Source organism: Triticum aestivum, chromosome 1A, assembly GCF_018294505.1.
Source record: "Triticum aestivum cultivar Chinese Spring chromosome 1A, IWGSC CS RefSeq v2.1, whole genome shotgun sequence".
In the NCBI taxonomy this organism is placed as follows: Eukaryota; Viridiplantae; Streptophyta; class Magnoliopsida; order Poales; family Poaceae; genus Triticum; species Triticum aestivum.
The window spans coordinates 342,533,605-342,547,921 of record NC_057794.1 but is presented as its reverse complement, the minus strand read 5'-3'; the positions used below and the strand labels follow the sequence as shown (position 1 = coordinate 342,547,921).

The following is a 14,317-nucleotide window of genomic DNA, read 5'->3' as shown; positions in this document are numbered from 1 at the left end:
CTCCGCGGGGATTCGTTTCCCATCTGCTGCTACAAAGGGTGTGCGGGGCGGGCCTCTGGGGTCGTTGCGACTGGAGGAGGCGGGGAGCCATGGGGGCGGGGGTCTCGAGCTTTTTCTTCAGCGCGGCGGCGGAGGCTGCGCCGGGTGCTGCGGGCCTGGGCGACCTGCCGGAGCTCTGCGCCGCGCAGGTGCTGCTGCGGCTCGACGCGCCGGAGATCTGCCGCCTCGCGCGCCTCAACCACGCCTTCCGCGGCGCCGCGGGGGCCGACTTCGTGTGGGAGGCCAAGCTGCCGGAGAACTACCGCCACCTCATCGGGTACGTCGAGGGCGGGGGCGAGGAGGGCAGGCGCCGGCGCCGCCGGGCCGGGACCAAGGAGATCTACGCCAGGCTCTCCAGGCCCGTCTCTTTCGACGACGGCACCAAGGTCAGATATTCTTCCACAGGAATATAGGTCCCTTTCCGTGTGATTTTTTCCCAAGCCAAACAGGACCCTCTCATGAGCTTGTCTATGATTTTAACCAGTTAGTCTTGTGCTTGAATCATTGTTATTTTCCGAGTCTGATGTCTTAATCCACATCTGTTTATACTAGCCAAATATTGATATCTTAATCGTTCCAGAGTTAATTAGTGTTAAGGGAAAGAACTATGTACAGTATTTTTTTTTATACCGTAGCAAATAGTATGTACGTTTTCTTTTCTGAAAAGACGTCTAAAATTGGAGCCTGAATAGCTGATTTAATTATTCTCTGAAATTTAAAACAATTGCAGAACCGAAAACTCTCTTGGTTCCTTTTTATCTGTCTATTTTTAGTGCTAAATGGCTTATATTTTGTGTGCTTTGTAATTGCAGGAATTTTGGCTAGAGAAGAGCAAAGGTAGGGTTTGTATGGCGCTATCCTCCAAAGCTCTGGTCATAACTGGCATCGATGACAGGAGATATTGGACACACATGCCGACCACTGAATCAAGGTAAAAATTCCATCTCGCACCTACTACTACTCCGACCACAGTATTTTTTTTCAGTTTGTGTGAGAAAGATGTGATGTTTGAGTTGCAACTTGCAATTAAATGCCGAAACAACATACTTATTGGCGAGATTTTTTTTTTTTTTTGAAACGAAAGGGGTTGCCCCCCTGCCCCAACTTTTTATTGAAAAAGCAAATGCAACCAAAGCACACTGTTAACAGCTCTCGGCTCCAGCCAGAAGTAGCCGCAGCAGAATTATTACAGACGATGCAACTAAAAGTCTGAACACCCACAAGACTGAGCTGTTCGTTGTTTGTGGTAGAAGATGGGAAATAGCACACGTCTACTTTTGCATGCTTCTTCCCCTGAGCACAAGAGGCATTTGAGAATTATGCTCCTGTACATTTAATACATGAAAAATTTGTCCGTTGTTCAGAACATAAACACTATTATAGGAGTAGATGATTAGTTTTATATAAGCTCACTCGCTTGCTGCTCTGGCAGACGCATAAATTCAACATAGAGGAGTGATGACTGCTTTTATCTTATCAGCGCTATCAAAAAGCTAATGTAGACGCAGTCCTTCCAAATGATGGCAGTAGATGTATGTACCTACTCTGTGCCAGTGGAAGATAGTATCAGACTGTGATACCTCGAGCAAATGTTTACATCTGTGCAGTATCTTTCAATGTAATTATATCCTAACACAAATAGGATGCATGATGCCGTGTTCCTGGAATTGTTATCTGACCTATGCATACGCAATATGCTCATGCAGGTTCCAGTCCGTGGCATACCTTCAGCAAATCTGGTGGTTTGAAGTGGTTGGGGAGCTCGATTTCTGCTTCCCCGTGGGAACCTACAGTTTATACTTCAGGGTTCATCTTGGGAAGTTCAGCAAGCGGTTTGGACGCCGTGTTTGCAGCACCGAGAACGTCCACGGCTGGAACAAGAAGCCGGTGCGCTTCCAGCTCTCCACCTCGGACGGCCAGAATGCATTATCTCAATGCTACCTGGATGAGCCCGGGAGCTGGGTTCTGTACCATGCAGGCGATTTTGTTTCCACGAATCCTGGCCAGGCACTGAAGCTGAAGTTCTCGATGGCGCAGATCGACTGCACGCACACGAAAGGCGGCCTGTGCGTCGACTCGGTGCTTGTGTATCCCAAGGGCTTTCAGCAAGAGAAGGTGGTGACCGGCAAGATCTCGGAGATGCGATCGTCGTCATCGTCGTCGTAGTTGTAGTGGTGGTGCTTGCACTGCTAGAGTTGTAGAGGAACGCAGCTTGCAGCCCAATCCTATTATCAAGTTGGGCTCTGGTATGCAACGGATGAAACGTCTGTGTAAAGAACTGTAGTCTCAGGGTCTGTGTGGTCAGCTACGTCCGAGAGTGGTTTGTGTGTCGTCCAGTCTTCCCATGGGTAATTTTTTTTCTCTCCCTGGTGCTAAATGAGACTTTGATGCTGCGGATGAAACCGGTTGTGCTGAAATGAGATCAGAGGTTTTGTTTCCATTTTCCTAGTTTGTGTTACTTGTCAGAAACTTCTGTTTTCTTGCTCTGCTGTTATCCTAGTTTCTGTGGTACTACTCTCAATTCTGACTTGATTGTGTTGTTAGACTGGCCATGTTTCTTGGTCCAGTCAGATTTCTGAGCATAACTGCAAAATGCTACTGCTGCTAATTGCATGACTGATCTATGTACTAAATGTTGTGCCTGTTCCCATTCTAGGACAGGCAGATTGCAAGTGTACATGATTAAGTAAGTATCGCGTGAAGGCAATAATACATGTCGCTGCCGCTCGATCCGCCTGGAAGGTTTCGCCAACCTTTCCAAATGAATAAATAAGGTCTCGCCAAATTGGCATACATGGATTTGTTCCGGTGTCTACACTATATTCAGCTGTCACATGCCCCTTGCAACTTTAGAGTTGTTGATTCTCTCTCTCTCTCTCTCTCTTCTCTCTTTCATCGTCACCGCCACGATCTTCGTCGTCTGTTCACGGTCATCACCACGACCTTTCATCATTTTTTTTATACATGAAAGCATCTCCTTTTCGCTTTTCCCCCCGAGGAATCAACGGTGGGGGGTCGCTTTCCCGGGTTAAGATACGCAGAGCGGCAGAGGCAACCGGTGGAGACGCTAGTTTTCTATCTATCTCATCTCACGGATGCGATCACACACACACACCAATCTCGCATGGTTGACGTGGCTAATTCTTCTCTCTTTCACCCGATTTCTCCATGGAAACATTTGAATATGGCTTGTGCTTTTCATCAGACCTGTGGCCTGGGAGGATGCTGCGCGCATGCGCCCGAGTTGGCGCCGGTGCCCGGGGAAACCGAAGGGATCCCATGACGCGGCTCTGGGCTGGCGCATCGTCTTTCGGCGTGCCCAAGGTTTTGGTTGGATTCGCTGTGGCGCCCGCCCCATCCATTTTCTATGGCCGACCCGACCCTTTGTGCCGGCACCGGCAAACCATCATGAACCTGGCTTCTGCATTCTCGCTTTGTCGTGTCGCCCCGGCAGTGATGCTTGCGCCCGAGCCGTCCGTTGGACCGACCAACCATCGCTCTGTTGCATGCGCTAGTGGTGCTGGTGCTGGTGCAGGTCAGGAGCTTTTGTGCGAGGGGGAGGCGTGCTCGCCGCCAGGAGATCATCGGTTCGTGCGGCGCCCACCGACGTACGCTTTTGACTCCGAACCAACGTCCGCATAGTAGCGATAGGTTGCCAATTTCAGGGTTTAGAATGAATGTACGCTATTCTACTGTCAGAAGTCCAACGCGACGTCAACTGTTTCTTTTTTCTGGTTTTGACAAACCACGGCGCCGCGTCAAAACTGGCATGCCTGGTTTCTGACCGCGATGTACCCACCCGTTTTCCTTGTTGCAGCAACAAGTTTGATCCTTGTTCGCGTGATCCCAATTCTTCTCACGTGTCCATGCATGCCACTTTTTTTTCTATTACTCTCTGTATAGTTATAGTTTTATTTCGAACTTGGACAAATTAGGAGCAAAACACTACTGATTCCATGCGCATGCCTTGTTTGAACGTAGAAACTATCACGGGGGGAAATATCCTGTGCTACCGAAGTTTTTTTGTCCCTTAATTAAGAAGAAGAGACCGCATGGGACATGTGGTTAGCAAAATCAAAAAAAAAATTAAGAAGAAGAAGAATATTTCGCAAAAATAAAGAGAAGAAGAATAGAGTTTACACGAGTTACAACACTCCCCAAGAATACAAAACGGATTACTCTCCCGGTATGATAGATTTCAACTTTTTTGCGCCCGCGGTTATCCAGTGTGCCATCTCCCCTTTGATGGTGCTCAAAGAACTGAGGGCGGTGCACTTTTGCCGCGAAACACACAAGCGTTTCTCTCAATCCAAACAACCCAACAGGTTAACATTACAAGCGAAGCCATGCCACTCCTATTGAGGATGTTGTACTCCGCAAGAATAATCCACCAATCCTTGGTGGAGCTAAGTAGAGGCCAAGACAATGTATCGATGCTGTCCAGCTGAAGCCATGCTTTGAGCATTTCCTAGAGTCTAGATGTGAACTAGCACTTGAATAGTAGATGATCGACAATTTCATTCTCACGCTTGCAGAGAGGGCAAAGTCTATAGTTTGGCCAACCTCTCTTGGCCAATCTATCCGCGGTCCAAATCCGGTTTTGCATGGCTAGCTACGTAAAGAATTTCACTTTTAGCAGTGACCAAGCTTTCCAAATCATGTGCTCCATCGGAGAGCGAATCATGGCAAGGAATTGTGCCTTGTAGGCAGACTCCACGGAATAGAGACCATTCTCCGTGTGTTTACACACGATGCCGTGTACCATGTCCCCATGGAGCTGGAAGTCGCGGATGCTGACTCAGAGCTGGACGAATTGGTGGAAATGCGTAAGCGAGGAGGCAACAGTTCTCTTGATTTTGGATACCCAAGCATAATCTTTTAGGGCTCCCCTTATCTTCTCATTTTTCCTTGCGGATGCCTCATAGATGAGGGGCACGATGTCCTTGGGCTTTTGGTCATGCACACAAGGGGCGTCCCAGAAAGACGCATGTGCACTATCTCCCACTATGATGGTTGTGAAGGAATAGGAAAAATCATACTCTTTCTCGTCACAAGGGTTCCCCAACTCAACCCACATCTTTGCATGCTCCTTCCATTCAAACCAGAGCCATCTTAGTCTCACTGCCCATGCAAATTTCTTCGTGTTAAGCACATCGAGACCTCCATACACAATAGGTTAGCCCGCAATGCCATTCAGCATGATGCAGGAAGAGAGGTGCAAAGCAACACAACAACCAGTCACGGGAAATGGTAGGGAAGCCCCTCCACTCGATAAGGTCAAGCGGGTATTCCCATCTTACCGAGTCAAAAGCCTTCCGAATGTCAAGTTTGAACATTAGCGTGGGTCTCTTTGATTTATGCAACTAGCATGCAAGATTTCTGACATACATGAAGTTGTCGTGAATGCTTCTTGTCTTGATAAATGCACTTTGGCATGCGAAACAAGTGTGTGCATGTAGCCGACAATTCTTGAGGCGAGGACTTTCACAATAATTGTGGCCACCACATGGATAAGGCTGATGGGGTGATAGTCACCGATTTCCTCAGCCTCCTCCTTCTTCAGAAGAAGAACAACATTCACAGAGTTTAGCCAGTGAAGGTGTGCAGTGCACAGACTTCCAAAGGAGGGGATTACCTTCATGATGTCCCAACACTTTTTGAAGAAGAGACCTCTGAACCCATCCGGTCCCGACGCCTTGTCTCTTGGCATTTGGTTAATGGCCTCCCTAACCTCCTGCTCAGAGATGGGCTCCCCAGGAGATGTCAAGTCTTGGGGCTCCATGTTGAGCTTTGCTCACTTGAAGTCATCGATCGTAGTCCCACGTTTGCCCATAATATGAGAGAAATGAGAATGGATGATGCTCTCCTTGTGGTCATGCTCAGTGACCCATCCATGGCTGTGCTTGATCCGATAGATGTGGTTTTTTCTATGCCTTGCATTAACCCAGCGGTGGAAGAACTTGGTATTGTCATCACCCGACTTGAGGTTGGCCAATCTCGCACATTGTTTCTTACGCGCACGCTAGAGCAGAGCTAAGCAAAAGATCATCTTCTTTAGCCTAGAGCAGAGGTCAATTTCAGCAGGTGAAAGGCTTCGATGCTCCTAAGCGATGTCCAGGTGAAGGATGGTCCATAGAGCGGCATGGTGTTGGATTTTGGCGTTGGAGAATAGTCTCCGACTCCACTCGTTAATATAACTGATGACCCACAAGTATAGGGGATCTATCGCAGTCCTTTCGATAAGTAAGAGTGTCGAACCCAACGAGGAGTAGAAGGAAATGACAAGCGGTGTTCAGTAAGGTATTCTCTGCAAGCACTGAAATTATCGGTAATAGATAGTTTTGTGATAAGGTAATTTGTAACGGGTAACAAGTAATAAAAGTAAATAAGGTGCAGCAAGATGGCCCAATCCTTTTTGTAGCAAAGGACAAGCCTGGACAAACTCTTATATAAAGGAAAACGCTCCTGAGGACACATGGGAATTATCGTCAAGCTAGTTTTCATCATGCTCATATGATTCACGTTCGTTACTTTGATAATTTGATATGTGGGTGGACCGGTGCTTGGGTACTGCCCTTACTTGGAAAAGCATCCCACTTATGATTAACCCCTCTTGCAAGCATCCACAACTACAAAAGAAGTATTAAGGTAAACCTAACCATAGCATGAAACATGTGGATCCAAATCAGCCCCTTATGAAGCAACACATAAACTAGGGTTTAAGCTTCTGTCACTCTAGCAACCCATCATCTACTTATTACTTCCCAATGCCTTCCCCTAGGCCCAAATAATGGTGATGTGTCATGTAGTCGACGTTCACATGACACCACTAAAGGAGAGACAACATACATCTCATCAAAATATCGAACGAATACCAATTTCACATGACTACTTATAGCAAGACTTCCCCCATGTCCTCAGGAACAAACGTAACTACTCACAAATCATATGCATGTTCATAATCAGAGGGGTAATAATAGGCATAAAAGATCTGAACATATGATCTTCCACCAAATAAACCAACTAGCATCAACTACAAGGAGTAATCAACACTACTAGCAACCCACATGTACCAATCTGAGGTTTTGAGACAAATATTGGATAGAAGAGATGAGCTAGGGTTTGAGATGAGATGGTGCTAGTGTAGATGTTGATGGAGATTGACCGCCTCCCGATGAGAGGATCAATGGTGATGACGATGGTGATGATTTCCCCTCCCGGAGGGATGTTTCCCCGGCAGAACAGCTCCGTCGGAGCCCTAGATTGGTTGCGCCAAGGTTCCGCCTCGAGACGGCGGCGCTTCATCCCGAAAGCTTCCTTCTGATTTTTTCCAGGACAAAAGACTTCATATAGCAAAAGATGGGCACCGGAGGCTTGCCAGGGGGCCCATGAGAGAGGGGCGCGCCCAGGGGGGTAGGGCGCGCCCCCCACCCTCGTGGATGGTGGGTGCCCCCCCTTTGGTGCTTCCTTCACCCAATATTTTTTATATATTCCAAAACTAACTTCAGTGGAGTTTCAGGACTTTTGGAGTTGTGCAAAATAGGTCTCTAATATTTGCTCCTTTTCCAGCCCAGAATTCCAGCTGTCGGCATTCTCCCTCTTCGTGCAAACCTTGTAAAATAAGAGAGAATATGCATAAGTATTGTGACATAATGTGTAATAACAGCTCATAATGCAATAAATATCGATATAAAAGCATGATACAAAATGGACGTATCAATAACTGACACAATCTTGAACTTCATTAGTGAGCTATTTGTCTGTGCTGGAAATAAACTTTATGCAAGCGTGTTTAAGAATAGATTCTAGTTGATAGTAGATCGTAGTCATTACATCATGGAAAACACAACCTGTTAGAAACATTTTGCTATTTGTTTATCTTTAACTCTTAAAATCAAGGGAAGTGTTGCAATTTTTGACTAGTATGTCTGGGTAATTACTATATTGAGCTGATCAACATGGCTGAATGGGAGGGATTTTAAAAGAAAGATGAGATTAGATTGTGGACTCGTGGAACTTGTGTGTGAGTGGTATTGGGGAATGCAGTATTTCAAAAATTATCCTACGATCACGCAAGATCTATCTAGGAGATGCATAGCAACGAGAGGGGAGAGTGTGTCTATGTACCCTCCTAGACCGAAAGCGGAAGCGTTTAGCAACACGGTTGATGTAGTCGAATGTCTTCGTGATCCAACTAATCCAAGCACCGAACGTACGGCACCTCCGTGTTCAGCACACGTTCAGCTCGATGACGTCCCTCGAGCTCTTGATTCAGTTGAGGCCGTGGGAGAGTTCCATCAGCATGACGACGTGGCAACGGTGATGATGAAGTTGCGGCGCAGGGCTTCGCCTAAGCACTATGACGATATGATCGAGGTGTGTAACTGTGGAGGGGGGCACCGCACACGGCTAAGAGAAGACTTGGTGTGTGTTCTAGGGGTGCCCTCCCCACGTATATAAGGAGGGAGAGGGAGGAAGGCAGCCTAGGGCACGCCCAAATAGGAGGAATCCTACTTGGGCCCCTAGTCCAATTCGCCCCCCTACCATATTTGTGTTGGGGAACGTAGTAATTTCAAAATATTTCCTACGCACACGCAAGATCATGGTGATGCATAGCAACGAGAGGGGAGAGTGTCATCTACGTACCCTCGTAGACCGTAAGCGGAAGCATTATGACAACGCGGTTGATGTAGTCGTACGTCTTCACGATCGACCGATCCTCAGTACCGAATGTACGACACCTCCGCGTTTAGCACACGTTCAGCTCGGTGACATCCCGCGAACTCACGATCCAGTAGAGCTTCCGGGAGGAGCTTCGTCAGCACGATGGCGTGATGACGGTGTTGATGAAGCTACCGATGCAGGGCTTTGCCTAAGCACCGCTACGATATGACCGAGGTGGATTATGGTGTAGGAGGGCACCACACACGGCTAAGAGATCAATGATCAATTGTTGTGTTCTAGGGTGCCCCCCTCCCCCGTATATAAAGGAGCAAGGGGGGAGGCCAGCCGGCCCTCCTAGGGCGTGCCAGGAGGAGGAGTCCTCCTCCTAGTAGGAGTAGGACTCCCCTTTCCTACTCCTACTAGGAGGAGGAAAGGAAGAGGGAAGGGGAGAAGGAAGGAGAGGGAGGAAAGGAGGAAAGGGGGGCTGGCCCCTTAGTCCAGTTCGGTTTGGGCTAGGGGGGGGGGCGCCCTGCCTCCCCTCTTCCACCACTTGGCCGATGAGGCCCAATACTTCTTCCCCGTATTCCCGTAACTCCCCGGTACTCCTAAAAATACCCGAATCACTCGGAACCTTTCCTATATCCGAATATAGTCGTCCAATATATCGATCTTTACGTCTCGACCATTTAGAGACTCCTCGTCATGTCCCCGATCTCATCAGGGACTCCGAACTACCTTTGGTACATCAAATCACAGAAACTCATAATACCGATCGTCACCGAATGTTAAGCGTGCGGACCCTACGGGTTCGAGAACTATGTAGACATGGCCGAGACACGTCTCCGGTCAATAACCAATAGCGGAACCTGGATGCTCATATTGACTCCCACATATTCTACGAAGATCTTTATCGGTCAAACTGCATAACAACATACTTTGTTCCCTTTGTCATCGGTATGTTACTTGCCCGAGATTTGATTGTCGGTATCTCAATACCTAGTTCAATCTCGTTACCGGCAAGTCTCTTTACTCGTTCCGTAATACATCATCCCGCAACTAAATCATTAGTTACAATGCTTGCAAGGCTTATAGTGATGTGCATTACCGAGAGGGCCCATAGATACCTCTCCGACAATCGGAGTGACAAATCCTAATCTCGATCTATGCCAACTCAACAAGTACCATCGGAGACACCTGTAGAGCACCTTTATAATCACCCAGTTATATTGTGACATTTGGTAGCACACAAGGTGTTCCTCCGGTACTCGGGAGTTGCATAATCTCATAGTCATAGGAACATGTATAAGTCATGAAGAAAGCAATAGCAACAAACTAAATGATCATCGTGCTAAGCTAACGGATGGGTCAAGTCAATCACATCATTCTCTAATGATGTGATCCCGTTAATCAAATGACAACCCATGTCCATGGTTAGGAAACATAACCATCATTGATTCAACGAGCTAGTCAAGTAGAGGCAAACCAGTGACACTCTCTTTGTCTATATATTCACACATGTACTAAGTTTCTGGTTAATACAATTCTAGCATTAATAATAAACATTTATCATGATATAAGGAAATAAACAATAACTTTATTATTGCCTCTAGGGCATATTTCCTTCAATTTGGACAAGGGGGAAAGGAAGGAGGGGGAGGGGAAGGAAGCAGGAGTCCTACTTCATACTTTCCTTTTCCTCATCTCCTTTCCCTTTCTCCCCACGTGGCTGGCCCTATATGAAGGAAATATGCCCTATAGGCAATAATAAAGTTGTTATTTATATTTCCTTATATCATGATAAATGTTTATTATTCATGCTAGAATTGTATTAACTGGAAACTTAGTGCATGTGTGAATACATAGACAAACAGAGTGTCCCTAGTATGCCTCTACTTGACTAGCTCGTTAATAAAAGATGGTTAAGTTTCCTAGCCATAGACATGCGTTTTTTGATGAACGGGATCATATCATTAGAGAATGATGTGATGGACAAGACCCATCCGTTAGCTTAGCATAATGATCGTTCAGTTTATTGCTATTGCTTTCTTCACGACTTATACATGTTCCTATGACTATGAGATTATGCAACTCCCGAATACCGGAGGAACACTTAGTGTGCTATCAAACGTCACAATGTAACTGGGTGATCATAAAGATGCTCTACAGGTGTCTCCGATGGTGTTTGTTGAGTTGGCATAGATCAAGATTAGGATTTGTCACTCCGATTGTCGGAGAGGTATCTCTGGGCCCTCTCGGTAATGCACATCACTATAAGCCTTGCAAGCAATGTGAATAATGAGTTAGTTGCGGGATGATGCATTACGGAACGAGTAAAGAGACTTGCCGGTAATGAGATTGAACTAGGTATGATGATACCGATGATTGAATCTCGGACAAGTAACATACCGATGACAAAGGGAACAACGCATGTTGTTATGCGGTTTGACTGATAAAGATCTTCGTAGAATATGTAGGAGCAAATATGAGCATCCAGGTTCCGCTATTGGTTATTGACCGGAGATGTGTCTCGGTCATGTCTACATAGTTCTCGAACCCGTAGGGTCCGCACGCTTAACGTTCGATGATGATTTGTATTATGAGTTTATGTGATTTGATGACCGAAGGTTGTTCGGAGTCCCAGATGAGGTCACGGACATGATGAGGAGTCTCGAAATGGTCGGGAGGTAAAGATTCATATATTGGAAGGTTGCATTTGGACATCAGAATGGTTTCGAGTGGTTCGGGCATTTTTCTGGAGTACCGGGAGGTACCGGAACCCCCGGGGAAAGGTATGGGCCTTATGGGCCATAGGAGTGAGGCTAACCAGCCCACAAGGGGCTAGTGCGCCCCCCACAAGGGAGGAGGCCGAATTGGACTTGGGGAGGGGGCGCCACCCCCTTTCCTTCTCCGACGCCCTCTCCTTCCCCTTATCCCCCTCCGGTAGAAGGAAAAAAGGGTGGGGCCGAATCCTACTAGGACTGGAGTCCTAGTAGGACTCCCCTCTCCTTGGCGCGCCCCTTGTTGGCCGGCCTCCTCCTCCCCTCCTTTATATACGGGGGCAGGGGGAACCCCAAAGGCACAACAGACAATCTCTTAGCCATGTGCGGTGCCCTCCTTCACAGGTTTACACCTCAGTCTTATTGTCGTAGTGCTTAGGCGAAACCCTACGCCGGTAACTTCATCATTACCGTCACCACGCTGTCGTGTTGACGAAACTCTCCCTCAGCCTCAACTGGATCAAGAGTTTGAGGGACGTGACCGAGCTGTACGTGTGCATATCGCAGAGGTGCCGTGCGTTTGGTACTTGGATTGGTTGGATCACGAAGACGTTCGACTACATCAACCGCGTTACTAAACGCTTCCACTTTCGGTCTACAAGGGTACGTAGACACACTCTCCCCTCTCGTTGCTATGCATATCCTAGATAGATCTTGCGTGCTCATAGGAATTTTTTTGAAATACTGCGTTCCCCAACACTATAGGGGGCGCACGAGCCCCTTGTGGGCTGGTGTGTTCCCTTACTTCGCCCATTAAGCCCATATCTTTGCCGGGGGTTGCCCGGAACCCCTTCTGGTGACCCGGTATCACCCGGAACACTTCCGGTGACCAAATAGCACCGTCCTATATACGAATCTTTACCTCTCTACCATTTCGAGACTCCTCGTCATGTCCGTGATCTCATCTGGGACTCTGAACAAACTTCGGTCGTCAAATCACATAACTCATAATACAAATCGTCATCAAGCGTTAAGCGTGCGGACCCTACGGGTTCGAGAACTATGTAGACATGATCGAGACACATCTCTGGGAAATAACCAATAGCGGAACCTGGATGCTCATATTGGATCCTACATATTCTACGAAGATCTTTATCGGTCAAACCGCATAACAACACACGTCATTCCCTTTGTCATCGGTATGTTACTTGCCCGAGATTCGATTGTCGGTATCATCACACCTAGTTTCAATCTCGTTACCAGCAAGTCTCTTTACTCGTTCCGTAATGCATCATCCCGTAACTAACTTATTTGTCACATTGCTTGCAAGGCTTATAGTGATGAGCATTACCGAGAGGGCCCAGAGATACCTCTCCGATACATGGAGTGACAAATCCTAATATTGATCTATTCCAACTCAACAAACACCACTGTAGAGCATATTTATAACCACCCAGTTACATTGTGACATTTGATAGCACACAAGGTGTTCCTCCGGTATTCGGGAGTTGCATAATCTCATAGTCAGAGGAACATGTATAAGTCATGATGAAAGCAATAGCAATAAAACTAAACGGTCATTATTCTAAGCTAAATGATGGGTCTTGTCCATCACATCATTCTCTAATGATGTGATCCCATTGATCAAATGACAACACATGTCTATGGTTAGGAAACTTAACCGTCTTTGATTAACGAGCTAGTCTAGTAGAGGCATACTAGGGACACTCTGTTTGTCTATGTTTTCACACATGTAATAAGTTTCCGATTAATACAATTCTAGCATGAATAATAAACATTTATCATGATATAAGGAAATATAAATAACAACTTTATTATTGCCTCTAGGGCATATTTCCTTCAGTCTCCCACTTGCACTAGAGTCAATAATCTAGTTCACACCGTCATGTGATTTAATACCAATAGTTAACATCTTTATGTGATTAGTTCACATCGCCATGTGACTAATACCCGAAGGGTTTTACTAGAGTCAATAATCTAGTTCACATCGCTATGTGATTAACACCCAAAGAGTACTAAGGTGTGATCATGTTTTGCTTGTGAGAGAAGCTTAGTCAATGGGTTTGTCACATTCAGAGCCGTATGTATTCTGCAAATTTTCTATGTCTACAATGCTCTGCATGGAGCTACTCTAGCTAATTGCCCCCACTTTCAATATGTATCTAGATTGACACTCGGAGTCATCCGGATCGGTGTAAAAGCTTGCATCGACGCAACTCTTTACGATGAACTCTTTATCACCTCCATAACCGAGAAATAACTCCTTAGTCTTCTAAGGATAATTTTGACCGCTGTCCAGTGATCCACTCCTGGATTAATATCGTACCCCCTTGCCAAATTCATGGCAAGTTACACAATAGGTTTGGTATACAACACAACATACTTTATAGAACCTATGGCTGAGGCATAGGGAATGACTTTCATTCTCTTTCTATTTTCTACCATGGTCATGTTTTGAGTCTTAGTCAACTTTACACCTTGCAATATAGGCAAGAACTCCTTCTTTGATAGTTCCATTTTGAACTACTTCAAAATCTTGTCAAGGTATGTACTCATTTAAAAAACTTATCAAGCGTCTTGATCTATCTCTATAGATCTTGATGGCCAATATGTAAGCAGCTTCACCAGGGTCTTTCTTTGAAAAACTCCTTTCAAACACTCCTTTATGCTTTCCAGAAAATTCTACATCATTTCCGATCAACAATATGTCATTCACATATACTTATCAGAAAGGTTGTAGTGCTCCCACTCACTTTCTTGTAAATACAGGCTTCACCGCAAGTCTGTATAAAACTATATGCTTTGATCAACTTATCAAAGCGTATATTCCAACTCCGAGATGCTTGCACAAGTCCATAGATGGATCGCTGGAGCTT

General features: G+C 46.2%; 1 protein-coding gene across 1 annotated transcript; it reads left to right on the top strand.

Moving 5' to 3' along the window:
• Positions 1 to 2,479, top strand: LOC123049631 (F-box protein PP2-A13; the record flags this gene model as incomplete). The annotated part of the gene is given in 3 exon segments (XM_044472534.1): positions 1 to 425; positions 852 to 970; positions 1,746 to 2,479. Coding segments are annotated over 3 exon segments (915 nt in total). The 3' UTR covers positions 2,206 to 2,479.
• Positions 2,480 to 14,317: the final 11,838 nt, after the last annotated feature.